At 35.5% G+C, this 22434-nt stretch overlaps 1 protein-coding gene across 3 annotated transcripts in view; it reads left to right on the top strand.

The window, feature by feature from the left end:
* Positions 1-22434, top strand: part of LOC150100411 (secretin receptor-like) — an 85250-nt gene that overhangs the window by 47719 nt on the left and 15097 nt on the right. For all 3 annotated transcript variants that reach the window (XM_090402795.1, XM_090402796.1, XM_090402797.1), the window contains 4 exons: positions 7021-7135; positions 14505-14615; positions 14789-14934; positions 19953-20047. In XM_090402795.1, the coding sequence (XP_090258921.1) occupies positions 7021-7135; positions 14505-14615; positions 14789-14934; positions 19953-20047 (467 nt within the window). The remainder of the gene's footprint in view (positions 1-7020; positions 7136-14504; positions 14616-14788; positions 14935-19952; positions 20048-22434) is intronic.

Below are 22434 nucleotides of genomic sequence, written 5' to 3'. Positions count from 1 at the left end.
AGAATGGGTTAAGGCAAGGAAAGTAGACACACACCGACTTGCCGAGTATGTGGCTTATAGAAACAGTTGAACATTTTTTCTATGACTGTCTGCTCGCACTAAAGATTTAGGTTAGTGTAAGTAAAGTTCCGAATATTTACAGTCGACGAAGTAACGTGCTTACTCTTACCTGTTAAATGTAGGTTATCAAAATGAGGGTTAACTCTTGCAGATGCTTAAAAAAAAAAAAAAAAAAAAAAAAAAAAAAAAATCCAATGCGTTCTATTCCCGTGTACGATCACAGTGCACATTTTTCAGTATTTATTTTTTTTAGTAGTGTTCGCTTTTTTTTTCCCCCTGCGACGTGCTAAATATTAACAGAGGAATGTAAGACTTCTGTGTACTACACTTCTCTAAAGCTATGCTTTTTTTTTTTTTTTAATTTTGCGCATGGCTAGAGACAAAGTGCCCCTGCCGTTGTGTGATTGAAGCAAAGAAGAAGAAATGACAACATACATTGTCATTTCGACCATTACGACTAAGTACAGAGAAGGAATATATTGGCCGGAATTTATTTTGCATAATACAATATTAGTTAACTCATTGAAAAAAAAAATGGATTGGATTCTACAATAAAATTTGATAAGGTTTCTATTGATCGCCAACAAATCTCATTATACCTAGAATAGACGTAGAATTCCAATAATATCTTTACTTCATTCTATTGTCAAAAAATGAGCACTTCAACAATCAAGAGGTACAAAGACATAGAAAAAGAGAGAAATTTTTAAAAAATTCGAATAAATACTTAAAAGAATTTAGAAATTGGAAAAATCTGCTTTTGTAGAAAGATCATTATTTAGTAATAGCATGCTTTTCATATACACCCTACAAGTTTAAAGATCTAAATAAATAAATAGGGTTACCTGGGTAAATTTTGCCCAACTGTTGTCAGTAGTTGCTAACTCTGTTTTCAGACAAAATTAGCTGAACTAAAATGGCCTGAAGCAGTTTGGATAATTCACTCTCTTGCTATTGGTCATTTGGATAATAACTTTGTTAGTACTCACTCAAACAGTAAGGAAATTATATCTTCAGTGTCATGAGTGAATTTAGTATGTCCTAATTATCATAATCAGTATATTCAAACTAGAAGAATCAATTAAACTTGTTCCCCTCACTTTAATTGTCCAGGAGTTGGGAGCTATTATTTTCGAAGCAATAAAGAATAAAATAAATAGAAATAACTTTGCTCAGTTTGGGGAAAACTCCGATCATGAATATTTATATATAAATATGAATCCTCCTTATTGTCTTTCACAATCATTTGTGATCACGCAAATCCATTTCGACGGTGTTGTATTAGTTTCCATTCTCTGTTGAGTTTTTCATATTTTTGCATTAAATAACCAACACATTTAGAGTACAAGTGAAGGAATAGCAAGATGTACCACCTTTTGTTTTCTTAAATTAAAATATTTTCATTTAAAAATTTTCAAACGAAAAACTAAGAAAATGCACCATCCTTCGTAAATAAAATCATTTTTAAAAGATAAAAAAAAAAAATGAAGAATTTATGAAGTGTAACTCAAATATATATATATATATATATATATATATATATATACGGTATTCGCAATTATGGAATTTTAGTGACTATTATACGTAGTGTGAAAATATTTTTAAAATAATACGTTAATTAAAAAATAAAATAAAGTTGTATGTTAAATTAAATAATAGTTAAAAAAATTTTTTTCTAAATAAAATTTATTATGTAACTTTTTTGGTTGATATCACTAAAGCCACCATTCAGATTTAACTATAGAAAAGAAATATAAAATCAGTTCTTTGAAAGAGTATTGGATTGATTCATTTAATCCAATACTCTTGGAGGGTAATGGATGAGAATGCTGTAGCAAATGAAGTTCTAACTGAGGCTCGGTTATTGCTGTTACCCTCCTGCCATGTTCAGAGCTTTAATAGCTCAATAACACCTTATCCCTACACTGTCCACTACAGATACCGGGGAAGATGAAAGCAATCTTGCTTCGCCCCTTTAAGCCAGTCCTTATATAAGGATAAGGACTAGTGATAGGTATATATATATCGGTATTTTTACTGCTGGATACTCTTGTCTTGGTAGTTTTTTCGTCCTTCAAGAAAATGGAACCTTGAACTTATGCTCTTTCAGAAAATAAGTGCCTGTTACGTTTAGTGCCGCGAGGTAGCGAAAGTTGTATGCTGTAATCTCCCTTGGAAACTATGATTCATTGATAGTTTGAGCTCACTATCAGGAGATCGGCTACATACTGATAACTACTCTTTCTCCCTTTGGCAATAAAAGGCGTTCGAATTAAAGTAATAAAACGACATAATAGACTTTATTTCATATAAAGTATCTGTATAGCCCGTTTGCATTGTTACAACATGCTCAGAGATTCCTCTGCATTGCGTACGTTCAATCAACAATTGTTAGCAGAAAGTGTTAAGTCTGTTTTAACCATAACTAGCGGAACCAAAATGTCCTGAAGCAGTTTGGACTGTTTCACTGCGCTGTTGGCCATTTGGAGAGTAGCTTTATACCTTAACAAATTTCTCCACTACGATAAGCGAACCATGTATATCCGACCTACAAATCTCTGTTCTTCCGTGGAGCGAGGGGGGGGGAGGTATTTTGCATATAAGCTGCGTAAGTGACGTTTACATATATCTGCATAGGGATTTCCGATTATTGGCTGTATGTTTAGTTTTCGCATAAGAACGTTCAGCTCTCGAGTGTCCTGTATTGCAAAGATTTTAATATTCACTATATGAAACACGAACAAAGTAAGACCTCTAGTGCATGCAAAAAAAACCAAGCACTTTGAATATCATGGCCATAATTCAAAGCATACGTGATTTAAAATTGTCACAAACAATGAAGGTAATATAAGGTTTTTATTTCTGATAGACATTTGGCTCTTTTTAGTACAAGGTGTGTCATAATTAGGAAATGACAACAAATTTGCAAATATTTCAAAATGGAGTGGACAGTGATATTTTCACTGGAGAAACAAATACCGGTATTAAATTTTACTTCAACTACACACTTTTACTAACATTCAGCGCTAAAAATTAACTTTTTAGTTGTTTAGTATTCCGTGGGTCTTCCTCTTGCCTTTATTACAGCTTGGCATAGGCGTCCGCAGAAAATTTTCCAGGGGGAAGCTTGGAGACTAATAATTACATCAATAAATTATTTTATTATTTTTTTTTTTCACAAATAGATCCCGGGGCGGGGGACTTCCCCGTTTTCCACCCTCTGCGGACGCCCATGATCGGCGGGCATTGACAAAATCAGTTTCCTGATGGATGCTACTGTCAGTTCTTGGTTCCATACGCTTATAATGGCTTCTTGGAGCTTCTGAAATGTTTTTGGCTTCTTGTCTATTGCCGTCTGCATTTGGTACCACAAATTCTCACAGGATTTGAGATCTGGGCTGTTTCCTGGCGACGGTATTCGCTGAATCGAGTGTTCATTGAGCCACTTATTAACCTGCACCAAAAACCAAAGCTTTTTAAGTATTACACTCATTTCGTTTGGTACAATCTAGGGTTATAATAGCATTACTTACACATTTTTGCCCTATGAAAAGGAGCAGAATCACCCTCAGTAAAGTGGTCTTTGATAGTGGGCAGTAATTCTACTTCTAAAATTTTGTGCATTTACTGAACCTGTTGTGAAACGCAAGCGACCAACCATGATGCGACATGCAGCCCCAGATTATCTGATTGGCTGAGAATTTGACTGTTGACACCAGATAGTCAGGGTCGAATTTTTTCCATGATCGTCTTCGAACTGTCTGTCTGCTCGTCGGCGTCCTGTACTTTAAGCTTTTTCTCATCAGAAAAAAAAAAATTAATGTTTTCCACTGATCAGGGGGTTTATTTCACACGTTTTTTGCTAGGCGTTAACTGCACGTAACTAGCATAGCGATCTCAGCACGAAAATGCGAAAACTAGCTCTTGCTCTATTTATAGCATAAAATATTCTGACGCAATAGTAGCAACTATTGCATTATACAGAAACCCATGAGAATGGTAGATGATGCAATACAAAAATATCTAATGATAAACCAATGAAAATGACCATTTAACTACTAAAAACTATGTCACGTGATGAGGTTTCTATGAACATCAGTGTTTGCAATTTATCAGGATTTCTTTTCAGAAGAATAAATTAAATTTCATCGTTTTCCTACTTTAACCTTTGACCTACCGCAAAGCATTATTCGTTAGTTGTAATTTCTGTATAATAAAAAATAACTATGTTCATAAAGAATTTTTCAAGAATTAGAATCAAGTTATTCTCGAAGAAAAAAGAAAATGCGTTTAGTTGGTTAAAAAGTGTGTTTAAAAAAAAATCCGACTTTAACTTGAGTTAGCGTCAGTTATTATCTCTTAAATTATATAGGAAATGTATAATAATGGACTATGATAGACTATTTCTGACTAAAATAATTCATAATCATGTGGGTATAATATCCTGTGGACATTCTAGAAGTCCAAAATACGACACACCCTTATGCTGGTGTTTGTAATTAAACCTGAGATAATAACAATAAATTAGGGATTACAAGACCCGACTTCAGTAAGTGCCTGGGCATGCGTTTTTTTTCAAATGTGCAATTACTGCAATCATAACATCTGCTTTATTGATAGACGGTCATTGGTATCGCCAATAGTGCATTGACTTTGGGGAAAACTAAACCGGTGATAAGTAGAATGATAACAACTGGATTTGCAAAGCATAAGTTTTGCTATTATGATATTTTAATAAATAATAAATTAACCTCCGGGATTTTTATGACCCTTTTTCATGATCAGATTGCTTTCATTCTTCCGATCCAGACACCTGCACCGAACTAATAACCGAAATAAGCCTCACTGGAATGAGGGCCTTCATTCCCCCTCCACTGTGTCAAAGCTATAATGCAGCGAGGGGGGGGGGGGGGGAATCAAAGTACTGTTTTAAAGAATTTTGAGAGTTTTCCTACTCCTTTCGGATGTTCTAAATATTAATTAACACTCGCTAATTGTTTATCCTCTAATTGAATATTTATCTTCATCTCTTAATACTATTTGAGTTTTTATCTGCATACTGACGTCAATTAAAAACGAACGTATGTAAATTTATTTGGATAGAAGTATCACCACGTTAGCCCAGGTTCTTTTCTTCTTTCCTCTCTTAAGTTCATAATTGATTCCGGTGTCTTTTTAAAGAACTTAATCTTATACCAGTAATATAATCCTTTGGTTTTGAGAAAATCAGATTAAACTGAATCGAATATATAACTACTCACTTGTTCGATAATAAATATGTAGGCAAAGCTAACTGTGTAGTTGAAATACACAAAGTTTTCAGAAATGTTCTTTTAGCGCTTTTGAAGGTTTATAAAATCCATTAACAATTTTCATTCTCCACAGGCAACTGTTTTAGCCCTAACTTTTGAAGAACTCAGTGGACAGTTCAATCTCCAGAGGTAGCCAATCAGAGATAGCTGATCCAATATAGCATCCAATGAGGAGACGACTGACGAGTGCCGCCATCTCGTGGTTCCTACTACGCTATGCTATTGCCTAAAAAAAGTGTGAATTTTTACTGTCGGAAACCCCTCGAAGAAAAGGTTATAAAAAATCCACTGTTTTACAGTATATTGTTTTTTAATGCAAAGAATACCATGGGGACTCATGTTGAACATCACTTTTGTAGACATTTGTCTTGGATCTTATGGGTCTATGAAGTCAAGAAAAAGATAAAGGAGACTTTATGGAAGAGAGGTTGGTTAAATGACTGCTATAAATAAACTCCATCGCATAAAGGAAATCTAAATTTATGAACTGTCTCGTTACACACTGACATTCAAGGACAACCAAAGAAATGATTTTTTTTTATTTAATAGTTGAATGGCTGCAGACATTTTCTATTTATTATCTCTTTCGAAGGCTGTAATATAATTGTATGCATTATCTAATCGCTACTTATTATTCCCCATTTTTATTGAACGAAAAACAAATGCTATTACGTTAAGATACGTTCATAGTGTACCGAGATATCTCGCTGGCCATTAAATGGATCACACGCTAACCTAGGGCATAAAATTCCTTTTGCAAGAAGAACGAAGGTAATATTTTGAAAAGAATGAAATAGAGCAAGCGGGTAGCAGGTTTATTGCAGATTCTACTAGATTGTTATTTCTGAAAGGACTTTATTGTAGCTGGCTTTATCAGTTCCTGCTCTTTCTGTTACAGATAATTCACTTAGTTAGAAAATAGTAGCAGATCTGTTGCCTGTAAATGGCCTCACACACTCGGTGGAATTTTTAGAAAAAGGCAAAATTGATTTTCTGCGCAAATCACTTTTTGCCGAAGATAGGAAAAGCTTGAAGAATAAATTTGATTTGCCACCAAAGAAAGCTTCGCAGTCCGAATTTGAGCGAAGTAGATTAGTCGAAAGGAACTCATTTTAGTCCGTTTAGGGACTTCATAAAAATGATCCTACAAATTTTTGTTCCAAATGGATTCAAAATGCCATTTTTACTGCACGATTCATGTCGGATAGTTTATTGAGACGTCTCTCAACTAAAGAAAAAAAAATCCTCTATTAATATCTCCGTTTTTATTTTATGCAATAATGGCTAGGTTGCTATTAAGAGTTTCATTTGATGAGTGGACACGAGATTGCTATGGCAACGCTCGTATCTCATTTCACCAATTGGAGCGTGTTGATTAGTAACAATGATCTTACACTACAGTTTGTATTTGTTATTTAAAACCGGAAAAAAATCAGAATATAAATACACACAAATGGATGTATATCAACAATATAAAATAAAAACATTGCAAAAATGCATTTTTAAAAGCCGTGACTTGCAGAACGCAGTTGTTTCACAACATACATCATTTAAACATAAATTCCTAAGGTTTCCCGAATATATTTCAAATACATTCATGTGATTTATCGATGCTGCATGTACAGTTATTAAAATATCTCTTTCTTAGTCGGACACGAGCCGTTCTCCCTTAAACAGTAAATTCATGGAACAACTAGAAACCATTAAAAGAGAAGAGAAGAAATGCAGTGAAAAAATATCGTCAGCAGTGCCACCTAACGATGGTAAGTTGTAACTGTATTGCCATTTATGTAAATACAGCTGAATTCTCTTTTTACACGATTTCGAAATAACACGGTTTAGAAAACAGAAGCAATTCTATTTTTACATGGCATATTTTGATTTTACATGATTCAAGAAAAACAAAAAAGGTTGGGTTACAAAAGAAATGTTTTAATGAATGGTTCCATCATTGCCAAAAGTTGAACACTATTTGATGGGGAAAAAAAATCTGGACTTTAAAGTTTTATTGATTATAGACAATACGCCTGCCCATCTCCTGTTTTAGAACACCCAAATGTGGAATGTTGTTTTCTGCCACCTCATACAACATCCTTAACACAACCACTGGACCAGGGTGTGCGATCGCTACTTTCCAAACTTACTACATTAGAAGAACATTCCAATACATTTTGGATAAATTAGATGAGGATAATTTACTGACAGTTATTGATGTGTGAACGAAATTTTCTATTTTGGATTGCATCAAACTTGCTAAGTTGGTGTTATCGGAATTGAAACCATCAACTTTAAATGCATGCTTGAAAGCTACTTGGCCTGAATGCGTGAAAAAGGAAACCCCCCCGTACCTTTTACATACAATCGAATATCCCAATATCATCAGATTTGCACATGCAGTTAATGGAGAAGGATTTGATGATTTTTCGTCTGCAGATATTGAAGAATTGATGGTTGACAGGGTGTTAGTGATGACGAAATAATCGAAGCTGTCCTTGAGAATCTCGATGAAAAAGAAAAAAGTGATGATGATGATGATGAAAAGATTCCACTCACTTCAGGATTAATTAAAGAAGGGCTTCAAATGACTAATAAATTGCAAAGTTATTTTCTTACACATGATCCAAATACTAAACGAGATGAACAATTTAAACGTGAATTGAAGTCATGCATCGTGCGATATGAAGAATTATACAAAGATCTACTCAAAACAGGATCTCAGCGATTAATTACAGAGTTCGTGGTAAAAAAAAAAAAAAAAAAAAAAAAAAAATTCAACCTTCAGAATTATTGGATATTAGTGCTAACTTAGTTCCTTTTACTGAAGAAAATGTTTCGCCATTGCAATATGAAGAGCACAGTCAAAGTGTTTTAATTTCAGTCTCGCACAAAAGAATGCAGCTACTGTCAGAAAGAGATGGAGAATAAAATTTAACTAATAACCACATGCGCGGTGTATTTGGGTCTTTTCGAATTGTGTTTTTATTAGTGACACTGTTTTCTTTAAGAAAAATACATATGTATATACTTTAAATATGTATTTAAAAAAAACTTCACATTAAAAATAAATAGTTTTATTCAATGATTTTCATATATTTTGTTTGAAAGTAACTTATTGTTCGTATCGAGTTTTCACATCTGGAACTATTCTTCTATTTTGTCATATGCACTGTACTCTTTTTACACGGTTTTCATTTACACGGTTTTTGCTGGAATCAATCTACCGTGTAAATGGGGAATTTGATGTACGTTATTTAATGGTTAGCTATTCCCAGAATTTTGAAAAATTTTTTTTCTTAGAATTAAAACAATAATGATTGCTTCTTTCATACATTATTATTATTTTGTGATTGCTATTTAGTTTTTGTGCATACAAAGGACTCACTTTTTTCTCTGTTAGGACCGCCCTGGCTTTAGTTTCTTGCGGATGCAGTTTACTTTTCCGCCACACAAGTACCACTCTGTTGTGAATGGTGTGTGTGTGTGTAGTTCTGCAAATAATCCCACTCTAAAACTTTACTATAAAACTTTTTTTTTAATTCATCCGTGTGTTTATAGATGCTATTCCCAACTGAGAAGATTGGCTACAAGAAAAAGCCATTAAGAAGTTAAAAGAATATTTAATCAGATGAATTCAACTCGATTCTCTCTGTCGCTCTTTCTAAGCCGTTCTCAAACAAAGTAAAATTGGAAAGGAAGAACAGATGAGAGGCCTTTTAGAAATGGGAAAAGTTTCCTAATCAGTTTTCGCAGTCACTCGTAGAAGATGATAAGACAATCCGTGAACTGAGTGCACTGTATTACGTGTTCACGTGACTGTGAATTTACTGGTTGTGCAATCACCGAATAGCAATGAATTCGCAGGCAGTGAACCTCAATTTTTTAGAACTGTCACTTGGAACTAATAGCTTTTTTTTTTTTTAAATCATGGTTGCTTTATTTCCTTCTCTCTTTTTATATGCAACATGGCTACAACTGAGAAGCCCTCAAGGGTTTCCTTTGATAATTTTGCTTTGTTCTAACGTCTGATGAATTACGTCTCGCAGAATCGACAGACCGTCCCTACACACACACACATGCATAGCTTCACCAGATTGTATTTTGACTGTTTAATTGAAGTTTAATTAAACTGCTTTTTTTTTTTTTTTTGCAAAAACTGCATCTAATATGTGTTACAAATGTCTATATGCTCTAGGAAGCCCTACAACACAGTTTTAAGATTCGTGTTCAGCGGATATTATCAGATAATCTACATTCTACCAACATCTTAGACCTTTTAATGAGTCCTCCTTCCAAACACATTATAGTTCGCTCCTCTAGAAAACTCGGAACATAACCCATGTTCTGAGAGAAAGAATGATTTCTATAAATCGACCCTTCTCCCAGCCAATAGCAACTTTTTATTCTATGGCTCTACAACAGTGCCATTTGGAATGACTTTAATGATTACTTTTTTCATTTCATTGACCGAAACACGATCTGACAAAATTATTAAAATAATCCTTGCTGGAATGAAGGCCTTCATTTCTTCACTCCACTCAAAATCCTCAACTCGTATTCAACCTCTTGTTCTTCAAAAATATGATAAAGCAGTCGAAGAAAAAAAAATTCAGCACACCTTAAACACCTTCTCAATATTACTCGCAACGTATGTAGTTCGTAAAGAAATACATTAAGGGATTGATTTTGTCTCCTTAACCTTCCCACGTTAATGAAACAGCGATTATCACTTACGTGCATCCGGTGAAGAGAGGCAGCTGACAAGTGCCGACATCTCGTGAACCCTAATCACTATATATTTGTCTGAGATAGTGTAGGTTCTACGGTCGATTTTTCCTTGCGTTTACAGGAGAAAAAAAAAAACTGTCTGCCCGTGCCAGAGATCGACTAACTCGGGAACCAGTCGAAGAAAGGCTTAGAAAATGTTCTTCTAGTCATATAAGTAATATCATATAATATCATCATCATATAAGTAATATATCAATTTAAAAAGAACTGAATACAAATCCTTCTCCGAAACGAAGACCAACTGAATAAATGTTCGACGGTGGTTGTCAAGGTGAACATCAAAATTGGTTAGTAGCGACATCTGTAGGAGTGTAAAGTGACATCGAGTTTTGTATTTATTATTGAAACGAAAAAACGACAGCTGGCAGATAAGTAAAAAGATGAAAACAAAATAACTGCTTTCCATCTCGTCTTTTGAATAAATAAGGTAATAAAAATTCAAGTGAAATGCGTAAGAGAAGAATCCTTTTCCTTCCTCTGAATTTAAATGAATATCAGAGTTGTATAATACATGGTATCAGAAATCAGTTACCGAAGTCTTATGTATATAGAAACCGTCTGTTGGGCAATGACTGGAATACATCAACCGCTACTGCACATGTCAAGAAAATCATTTGGGGGAATATAAACAAATAAAGGTATCAGTTTCCGATTTGCTGTGGACAAATGAATGGACTGGGAGGGTGTCAGCGTCGTCCCGCTGACACTCTCCCAGTCATCTGTCCACAGCAACTTTTATATTTTCTATGTATCCCCATTCATCTTCACACACTCATTAAGCTCACCCCACAACAACATTTTTAGCACGTTGGTACCATGGGCAAATGAATGGGGGAATGTAAGTGCCGTCCAGCTGATATCATTCATCTGCCCACAACGACGTTTATCTTTAATCTCCATTCATCTTCCCACTCAACTTTTATATTTATATGTCATCCCCATTCATCTGCCCATACTCATGAAGCTAGCCTCGCAACAACTTTTATCTTCACGCACTCTCTGATTCGACCTGCGACGTGTAAACTGTTCCACTCTTTAAGTACGTTGCCCATCCACACACACACACAACCGGCCGATACGAATCGCCTTATTTCCCTGAGGAGTTTTCCATAACCAGCAAAAAAAAAATTTAAGACATCCTCTTATGTGAGGTCCTTCCCGATATCTATAAACAGTCCAACCCACAATGTCAGTCGCAAAGTGCCATTCGCGTGATCGGGTGCATTTTCCCTCCAGCGACCGTACGCCGTATATACCGTACTCATGTGACTTGTACTAATCTTGTTGTGATGGTGGTTTTAATTATATCCGTCCTGTTTTATCGAGAGGTACAACAGTGGTCATCGTAAATCTGGCAGATTCATTAATCGTGTGGTGGATTTATTTATATCCGTCCTGTGTGGTGCTTGTATTCGTTACGTTGTGATGTGTGTTTCTGTATGGATGTTGTTGTCTACATGCGACGAATTCGGTGTGCCAGCAGAGTTGAGCCTCACCGTGACGTCACTTTGCATAACTGTCGTTTCATCCCCGATTTTGGAAATGGATTAATTCCAAAACTAGCAACGGGAATAATCGGAAACTGTAGTCCAAATAAATAATATGATATAATTATGTTACTACTTACTTTTAATCACATGGTTCATCTTCTCGGTCTTTGCAGTGTTGCTGGATATCGGTCAAATTCAGTCGAAGTCGGCACACACACTAAGACAATTTCTGTATTTTTTTTTTTTTTATTTGAAGGAGGGATGAAAATCCTTTCTCACAAAGATAGGTTGTAGAAAACTGCAGGACGATTTTCAGTGCTTCTTCAGATAATTCGGGAAATTCACTTCTCACTGAAGGCGAGATCCAGAATCAAGCCAAACCAAGATCACAGAATTGTATATTAAGCCAACTGTCACTTGAAAGCTCAATTAACTGTTCTTTTTTCGATAACGAAAGGTCGTTCTTGTGACTATAAGCCTGAAATAGATCTCGAACTCACAGAAATTTCTTATAAAAGTTATTCGGAAAATGTTTCAGAATTTTGAGATGGTCACAAATCCTTTCCAGAAACTCAGAATCAACAAAAAAGATCATTTTCCATTAAAAAGGATTCTAATGTCGGTAAATATGCAAATTATCTGTCTTTTACATAACTAATTCATAACACAAGTTTGTTTGTTTTTTCTTTGAATGCCTTTATTTTGTCGTGGACATCAAGAACAGTTAAAGAATTTCCCTGAAGGGAGATATTTAGTTCATTTAATTTCGAAAAAATGTCTGAAAGATAGGATAGTGTTGATAACCATGCTTCGTCACCAAGGAATGATGCAAAATTAGAATTACGTTCATTTACAAACAAAAAACTTCGTGCCTTAATTGAAATGAGCTTGTTAGTACTTTGCCCCTGGAAATCCAGCGAATTTCAGAATGAAGCAAAAGTTGTATATATTCACTGACCATTTCATCACAGAATACTGAAAATAAGCTGTTATTTAGCGGTCGAGCCTTAATAAAATCATCTAGCTTTACAGCCACTTCCTTCTTGACCATATATATACAATCCCCAACTATGCCTGCCTGTAAGGGCGCGAGCTCCATCTGAACAGAAGCCCATGCATTTTTCCCACTGGATCCCTTTATGTATTGTGTAATTATCATCATCATCAAATTCCTGACATGTACTCTCAAGGGGCGTACAGGATATGTTAGTACTACATGAAAAATTTACATCTTTACTAACTTCCTATCTACAATTTTCCTCCAAATCAGTCTGTTACTTGTCAAGACTCCAACATTATCAGATCTTATATTTCTATGGGCTAAGGCACATTGTACCGTATCAATCCACCTATATCTTAGTCTTCCTCTGGATCGTTTTCCTGCCAATCTGGCAGGAAAACGACCCAGAGGAAAATTGACACTTGTTTTGTGTAATTATTGAGAGTGTAAAATATTTCTTCTCCAGTTGTTCAGGATGACAAAGTTCTACGAAACAGAATATCATCATGAATATTGCTATCATGCGATATCTTACGTAGCATATTAACTGCGCATCGTTTGTAACATCAGTAGTCTCGTCTATTTGTAACGCATAATAAGGGCTCTTCTTAACTCTTTCGATTAACTCGGATTCTACGTCACCTGTGACCTACATTATCATTGAAAGAGGAGTCAAATCAACATCTTTTAGTAACTTGTTGCCAAACATAGTTTTTACCACATCTTTTATAGCTGGAAGTAATAAATTTTCCCCCGATAGAATGAGGTTTCTCTATTTTAACTATGCGCAAATTTAAGAGATAGATGCTTCCAGTGCCTTGCTATTCATCGAACCCATGGCCGAAACTAAATCTTTCCCATGATTTAATGTCTCTAATCGTCGCTGAAATTGGCTTTTATTTTCTCCCAATTTTTTTATTTTTCACATCACTATGTTTAGTTTCTAAATGTCGTCGGAGTTTCGCAGGTTTCATGCACTCGTTCGACAACACTTCATAACACAAAACGCATTGAGGTTTCTGTTCACTTTCATCTCCACACCAAGTAAACCCGAATTCCAAATATGAACTTATATTTCCTACTGTATTTTTTCTTTGAACTGCTTGTTTCTTCTATTTTAATAGTATCAGATTTACTAAGGGTTAGCATCACCTGTTTCATTTGCTCTTCTTTTCAAAGTCCTAGTTCTAAGTTTTCCATTATTAAAAAAACGTTTCCTAAAAATATATAAATACTGGGGTTAACTCACAACACACTTCGTCCAAGTGTCATTTAGCACTTCTGAAGGTATACTGAGCCTTGGTTGAAGGAGGAAAACCTTCAACAATAAAAATCAATAAACAACAAGCAATTGGTCGAAATGTGATCACGTGATAACACGTTCACTTCAAATCTGACAAAACAGCAAGGGAAGGTGGAAGCAATAAAAGTATATTGTTGTTCACTTCACCCCTCTTATTATTCGTCATTCTGCATCTACAAATTTAGTGGCAGAATGACGAATAATAAAAGAGGGGTGAAGTGAACAACAACATGGTTTTATTGCTTCCGCCTTTGAACATTCTGACGCTATTTGTTTTTGTTTTTTAAGTCTCCATTTGACTTCAATAATTTTACGTACTTATTCAATTTTGATTTGTTTGGATAATTAAAAAAATATATACTTATTTACTTAATTTAAGTCTACCTGCGGACCACCTGTCCCATCGTCGCGGACACCACAGGTCTGAACATATAGTATAACGCAATCTAATAGAAACAGCTGGCGAAGACGCATATATATATATATATATATATATATATATATATATTGAATATACATTTTAATGTTTGTTTGTTTATTGATTTTTATCTTAGGCCTTTATTGTCCAATTGTGTGGGATGGGGCTTATTGTTGGCCTTATGCTCCCAGTGGGTCTGTGCTTCAAGTACCATGTCCAACATACATTCATGGCTTTAATACCAAAGGTAAGTCATCTTATAATTCTTTATATATATATAAAGCTTTGTTTTATATATATATATATATATATATATATATATATATATATATATATATAACAAATTAAATAATAAAGGTATTCCTTTATTTTTAATGATAAAATTATTACTTAATTATTGAGGTATTTAATTTCTCACAGCTTTTGCGTCTAGACGATGTACAAGTGCTGGCACCTGGTGGCTAAATGAAAGTACTAATACAACGTGGACAAATTACACGCAGTGTTCTAAACAAGACTTTCAAATATTGGATGACATTGATATGTACAATAGTTCTCTTCTAGAGGTAAGTATTAATATTAATTTAATACTTACCTCAGGAATTCTTTGTGACTTTAACTGTTGAATGACGAGAGAAAAATCACATTTTTTGCATACGAGGGACTTGGTATAATGACGTTCACATTTAAATAAATCCGAGCACCGAAAATTAAACCAGGATACGCTGATCGAAAATGGGTGAAAGGCATTGACGACACACCCATCCATCATATTTTTGAAATGCATATAAATGGTTAAAAATTAGTTGAAATTTAAATCATTCAAATATTGTCGACTTGCTTCATATTATCGGCATCATAGTTTACTTATGTGCAGACATTATATAGAATCTAAATGTATTTGAATATTTAAGAGATCTTTATAAAATCATGGATGCTGCAGTATTGCATAAAAATAAAATAATAATAACAATAAAACAATAGAAAAAAGTTCAAGATGACAAGCAATGGGAGATAAATTAACAATTTGCCTAAAAAAACATGTAAAACATCCTAAACATTGGAAACGTAAGATGTTGAGAAGAAGACACCTTCGCTTTACTGATTTACATAAAAATGAAACTTCAGAGAAACAAAGAAAGGGGTTGACAACTGAGTGCAGATTTTCAAAGACAGGAAAAATACCCAAACGAAAGGTGCAAAGAAATTGAAGAAAGCAATATTATGGATAGAACAAGAGATCTGTTTAGAAAAATAAATTATGTTGCACGGAAGTTTATTCTTGGATTAGGAGTTGTAAAATGTAATTCCGAAAAATATCTGATGGAGGAATCAGTGAAAGAAGATGGAAAAAGTATGTAGAGGAATTGTACGAGAAAGATGATAATATTGAAGAAGAATCTGAAAGGAATTTGTTGAGGAAACCACGATAATAGAATGTGAAGTGATATCAGTAATGGAACAGCTGCCAAAAGGAAAAGCTCTTGGAGCAGATGGTGTGTCAGTGGAATCGTTGGGAGAAGCTCGGGATGAAGTAGTGAATATGTTAACCGTAATTTGTCAACAGGTTTGGAAGAAAATATACTGGTCTAGAGATTGGAAAACATTAGTATTCATCCAAATTTAAAAAAAAAATGTCAGAGATTGTGAGAATTATAAAATCATCGCGTTAATTTCACATGCAAATAAAGTTATGCTGGAAGTGATCCAAAAAAGGCTGGAGCCGTATGTGAACAGAGAAATGCCCCAAGAATAGGCTAACTTTAGGAGGGAGTTGAGGTACCAAATAGCAAACATTAGAATGGATTATAAAAAGAACAAGAGAATTTCAGAAGGAAGTATTTATTTGTTTTATTGACTTATAAGAAAGATTTTGATTGTGTGGATCACAACAGACTGTGGATTGTAATGAGATCAATGCGAATACCTGAACATGTAATTCTCTCTTGATAAGAGAGCTGTATGACAACCAAGAAGCTTCAGTAAAACCAAACTTTGGAGAAATAGTGTTCGAGTAAAAAAGAAGTGTGGCAGGGTTGTATGTTGTCTCCCTATCGTTTTAATATTTATGGTGAATATATTATGAGAGTGGCTGATTTACACAAATATCCAGCTGGAATTAAGATTGTTGGCAGAAAAATAAATATGCAGATGATATAACCCTGAGCAGAAACTAAGGAATATCTGGATTGGTTGATTCTATTGGTCAAAACGGAAAGGTACAAAGCCGGGCTTGATTTGAACATCAGCTAAACGAACGTGATGGTTTCTGGCAATAGAAATGAATTTATAATAAAGGAAGATAAAATAGAAATCGTTGAAAGTTATGATTTGTTGGGATCCAGAATCAGAAATGATGGTAAAGGTGAAGATGAAATTAATAGAAGGATAGTCATGGGAAAAAAGTTATGTTAAACCTGACAAAATGAAGAATAGGCGTGAGTATGGTCACGAAAGTGAGAATTGTGAAAGCAATGGTATTTCCAATGGGTAATGTATGCGGAAGCTGGGTTATTAAGAAGAAAGACAGAAAGCAATTGATTCATTTGAATTATGGGCATGGAGGAACTATTAAGAATCCCATGGACTGCAAGAATGACCAATAAGGTTTTAGAGAGTATAAAGATAGAATACGAATACAAAACTATCACATAATAGAAATTGAGTGATAGTTTTGGATACTTTCACACAGATGTGCCTGATATGAATGCTGAAGCACAATCTTTTGTCTAGTTGTATTCCGAGGTGTTTGGTTTCTATTTGCCATGGGATTTTGGTACCAAACAGATGAAAGTTCCTTGGGGAGTGCTAGCCTTCTGGCGAAGAGAATGGTAGCGAAAGAGGTAGTAATAACCGCAGTCAGGTTAGGATGTGTTTTGATCCTATCATGCTGCCTTCTTGGGGCGTGCCGCATTGGCAAGTATCTTTTTAATTTTGTTTGAGTCCGAGGAAATTCTGTTTCCTTTAATTGTGTTTCGAGGTTGAGAGGAAGTATGATTATTTCTTACTTTTGGATATGTTTTTTGGATAGTAGCGACATTCTTTGTAATTTGCAGGATAAAGACCGCCGCAGGTGGCACATTTGGCCGGTGTGGTTAGCCTTGGTACAGGTGTTAGTGGCGTGGTTCTTTCCACATTTCAAACACCTGTAATCAGCTCTACATAATTTTTGAGCAAGGCCATACTTCTGACATCTGTGGCACTGGCATGCTGATGTTCTCTTTCTTAAAGGCTCAGGCGTTATCCGGAGTCCACAGATCGATGTTAAGTCATGAATATTTTTATAGCAGTTTTGAATTTCCACCATGAAAAGTGGCATCGGTCTCTTGTCAGCTCTCAACATTCTGCTCACTTTCACCAAAGGCACGCGGTGATAGCTGAGATCTGTCGCTATCTCCTCAGTGGTGATATCCTCAGTAACTCCTCTTAGTGCTACTTTTAGATTTTTCTCCCGAGCTGAGGGAGAACGTGTGGTATTGCATATTGAGGGTGTCCATTGCTTTGGTTAGATGACGATGGTTTCCTACTGTGGTGGGTTGAATCTTTATGCTCTCGTCTGTATTTTTAGCCCATGAGTAGGCAATATTTTGATCCTTCATGATTGATATAAGCGACTTCCATTTGTTTCTTTCTCGTAGGATGATTGGAGGCACCTTCTCTTTAAACGTTCTTGAAGTATCTCTGTTGGGACTGTCATCATCCATTTTGTCATCTCTGTGTACTTCTTCAGTTCTATGTTTATTTAAGTAAGCTACTTATCTATTGAACAGCTACTACTTCCCACAAACACTAGAGTAAAAATCACTCAGACAATTCCATACCGACAATACAATTTGCTAACTTCACTCCATGATCACAATCTAAAAACTGCATCAATTAACGAATAATTCGATGACAATCACAATTCTAGCAATAGCAATAATTAGTCCTTATAAGGACTGGCTTAAAGGGGCGAAGCAAGAATGCTTTTCATCTTCCCCGTTATTTGTAGAGGACAGTGTAGGGATAAGGTGTTATTGAGCTATGAAAGCGCTGATCATGGCAGGAGGGTAACAGCAATAGCCGAACCTCAGTTAGAACTTCATTGGCTACAGCATTGCCATCCATTACCCTCCAAGGGTATTATTAATCAACGCATCTCACGGTCGATTAACTCGGTCCTCGATCTTGACTCACCCCCCATCACTCCAAGCTATAATTAGTCCTCATAAGGACTGGCTTAAAGGGGCGAAGCAATATTGCTTTTCATATTCCCCGTTGTCTGTAGAGGACAGTGTAAGGATAAGGTGTTATTGAGCTATAAAGCTCTGATCGTGGCAAGAGGGGTAACAGCAATAGCAGAGCCTCAGAACTTCATTGGCTACAGCATTGCCATCCATTACCCTCCAAGGGTACCAATTTTAGTCGCCTCGTACGACATGCATTAACTACATTGGTGCTATTCTTATCCCGGCAACCACACGGGGACGGCAATAATTAGTTCTTATAAGAACTGGGCGATGGACTGAGTCCTTGACTCTTTATCTCGTCATCTGAATGAAGTAAATCTGTGTGGATGGAGTGTTATTGAGCTAAAAAGCTCTAGTCATGGCTGGGTAACGGCAATAGCCGAGCCTCAGTTAAAACTTCATTGGCTACAGCATTGCCATTTGTTACCCTGGAAGTCCTAAAAAGGACTTTCTCCAGACCGTACCCTGTTCCTGCTCAGCAGTAATTAGTAACTTCTATAATCATCATCAAGTATTAGTATTATAAAATCAACCTAGTGTATAGCATGATTATCATTTTCTGTAGTAAATATTTATTAATTTCTTTATAAAGAAGTTTTTTAATTAAGAGTAAATGTATTACCACGTGTTTATAGAATCTGTTTCAATTTTTTTACGAAAAAGAGTTTGCTAAAAACGTCAGTACTCATACAAGAAACAAGAAAGTACCTAACTGTCATGAAATTTTTGCATTACATATAGGTCACGTGTTTCGCGATAGTCTACTCTTATGAGAAGTCTGGCTGGTAAGTATATCCAATCCCTCCCTCCCTATACAATCTGGACATAGATTTGATAATCCCTCCTTAAACTACTATTGACGAGTTTCCTGTTGTAATTGACCCAACTTATCAAAAACATCGACAAAACATGAATCGAATGCTAAACATTGTTTACACATTCTTATATATTTCAGTATAATGTACGTGCTTTAACTAGGAGGCTATTAATCTTCATTTTTTTTCTATTCAACCTTATGGCTTTTAATGAAATTAATAAATGTAAAGAAAGATTATTTATTTTAATTAAATATTTCTAAAATAAATATAACTTATATCGGTACACCTATCAGTTTAATTATGCGTCGTATTATTTGTTTATTGGAAGACACATGAAAAAATTGTGGAGAAATAACTTACTGGTGCATATTTTATTATTTGAAAAGATGGCTTTTACTCTCTTCCTAATGAAAGGACAATACGTAAGATCAACTCAGTCTGCTAAAACATCCAAACATTATCGAAGTTAACTTATAATCAAAATTGAGAGGTAACCATTATTTATGTGGCAATCTAAAACAAACTTTTGTTTTTTAGCCTCATCTGCCAAACATCAAGTTAATTTCGAAATTTGGGTACACCACTTCATTAGTCTCGCTGATAGTCGCCTTTTTTATCTTAGCCTTCTTTAGGTAAGTTACAGCTGTTTGTACAATATAATTATTAATAATAAGATAAAAATATTGTATGCGTTTTACAGTAAGAGTGAGGTTGATAAAATTATACCAGGAATGTTAAGTCACATTCAAAGTTAACTTCTACTTGCAGATATCTCAACGCAAGTACATAGTAATAATTTCAATGAAATTTTTAACTTATTTTTAAACTTTACTGACTCCAATGGTGAAGCAAGATGCTTTTCATAATCCCTGCTATCTGAGTTGGATACAGTGAACGAAAATGTTTATGAGCAATGTGCTCTTCCTGAGATGGCAAGGGGATTATAGATCATTTCTTGAGATTAGGATGGCTTTAGGTCTTCTGTGTTTGTAGACATCCGTTTCATCATAGTCAGCAACTTGTTGCACCAGTAGATTGGGATGTGTAGACTTTGCTGCAAGAGACTGAAGGAAAGAGTAGATATAAGGCATATTGGTGTCCCAATGAAGTTGAACATCTTTTACAACTATGGAACGTTCAGAATCTTACGTTGTTTTGCACTCGCTGCAATTTGAGGATATTAGTATCGACGGAATGGCTCTATGCTGGCGAAGCATATGTGATTATAGGTCGAATCATCAGTTTGTAGAGGAGCAGTTTGATTCTGGTGTGTAATTTACTGTTTCTGTTTATTAGGGGATAGAGCTGGGCGATGGCTTTTGATGCCTTTGCACACGAGTCCTTGATGTGGTGTTGAAGGTGGTCTTTTGTTTAGTAGTACACCAAGGTATCTGACTTCTGTTTTCCTAGAAATTTTGGTGTTAAACAGAAAGACGTTTTCTGTAGAAGATACTGTTCTTCTGGAGAAGAGCATGGCTGTGCTCTTCAATGTGTTTACTTGTAATCTCCAATAGGAGAACCATTTTTCTAATATTTGTAAGTTTTCTTGAAGTTTTTTGGTGACTAGGTGTGGACAAAGAGATCTGGTTGGTATCTCTGTGTCATCAGCGTAGAGGGCCAAGACATAGATGACATTGGATTGTGCGGAATATCTGCCATAAATATCGTGAACAGAATCCTTGCGGAGCTTAGTAGATATTGTTCCGCTTATCTTGACCTGTATAAATTTGTTGCTGAGGTATGATTGGATCAACTTTACCATCTGTAGTGGGATGTGAAAGGTGATGAGCTTGTGGAGCAGCTTATAATGCCACACCTTATCGAAGGCATTGGCCATGTCCAGAAAGACTGCTCCGGTAAGTTGATGTCAATTGTAGCCTGTGGTAATATATTCAGTTAGGCTATGGATCTGTTGAGTGGTGCTCTGATGTTGACGAAATCCAAATTGTTCATTTGGGAGGATATTCAGCTTATTTACTGTGGATTGCAGCCTAATGATGATCCTTTCGGCAATCTTTCCCAGGTTTGAAATCAGGCTAATGGGATGATAATTTTGTGGTAGATGTGGATCTTTCCTGGTTTATGAATGGGGTTATATAAGCAGTTTTTCCCTTCCACTGGGAAGGGAAGAATCTGAATCTAATGAACGCGTTGATTATGTTGGTAAGGTTCACAATAGCACTGCGGGGGTAGTAGTTTAATGACTTTATTGGCGATGCCATCTGAATCAGGAGCTTTTTTTTGTTGTTGTTGTTGTTGACGTTCTTAATGATCTCGTCGATTTCTGCTGGTGAAGTAGGAACGATTTGATTAGTACTGGCATCAGGAAGTTTTAGTTAATGTCTGACATGACGGTGAATTTTATGCAAGTGATTAAAGTTTAAGTTTTCATAAGCAGTTCTGCACTGCCCTTCTAAATTTTTTGCAATGGTTTCTGCCTTCTCGGCATCCTTGTGCACAAGGCCCAAGTCCGATTGTAGGGTGGGAAGAGATTTGTTTTTGTTTCTGAAATTCCTCAAAAGTCCCCAAATAGAATGATCCGCAGGTGAGAAGGAAGCCAACTTATCTTCCCACAGCCGATCCCTGTCGGCTTTCAGGGCGTCTCTCACAGCTCCATTTAATCTGTTAAGAATTCTTTTGTCTTGAGGCGCGCAAGTATTGTGAAATATTTTTCTGGCATTATTTTTTTATCTCTGATCAGGTTCATAGCATCCTCCGGTAACCGATTGTGTATGGCTCGAGTTGTAGATGAGGTAACTGCCGTTGTTATGGCAGTTACCTCATCTACAACTCGCGAAAGATATGAATGAGTGTGAGGGGAGGAGACAGTTTGTGTTGCGTTCCCATCTGTAATAGCACTGGATCATGGTCTGATGAAAGCTCATTTAATGTTCTTAAATTATATTGAAATTTAATATTTTGCAGGATGGCTCTATTCAAGATGTCAGCGGTGCCATTCGGGTTATGATGAGTAGGATCAGTGGGGTCTACGAATTGGTTGAGCGTACGATTAGTGGGG

Source organism: Typopeltis vanoorti, chromosome 13 (assembly GCF_054136105.1).
Source record: "Typopeltis vanoorti isolate ZY-2024b chromosome 13, IOZ_Tvanoo_1.0, whole genome shotgun sequence".
NCBI lineage: Eukaryota > Metazoa > Arthropoda > Arachnida > Uropygi > Thelyphonidae > Typopeltis > Typopeltis vanoorti.
This window is presented reverse-complemented; position numbering and strand designations above follow the sequence as displayed.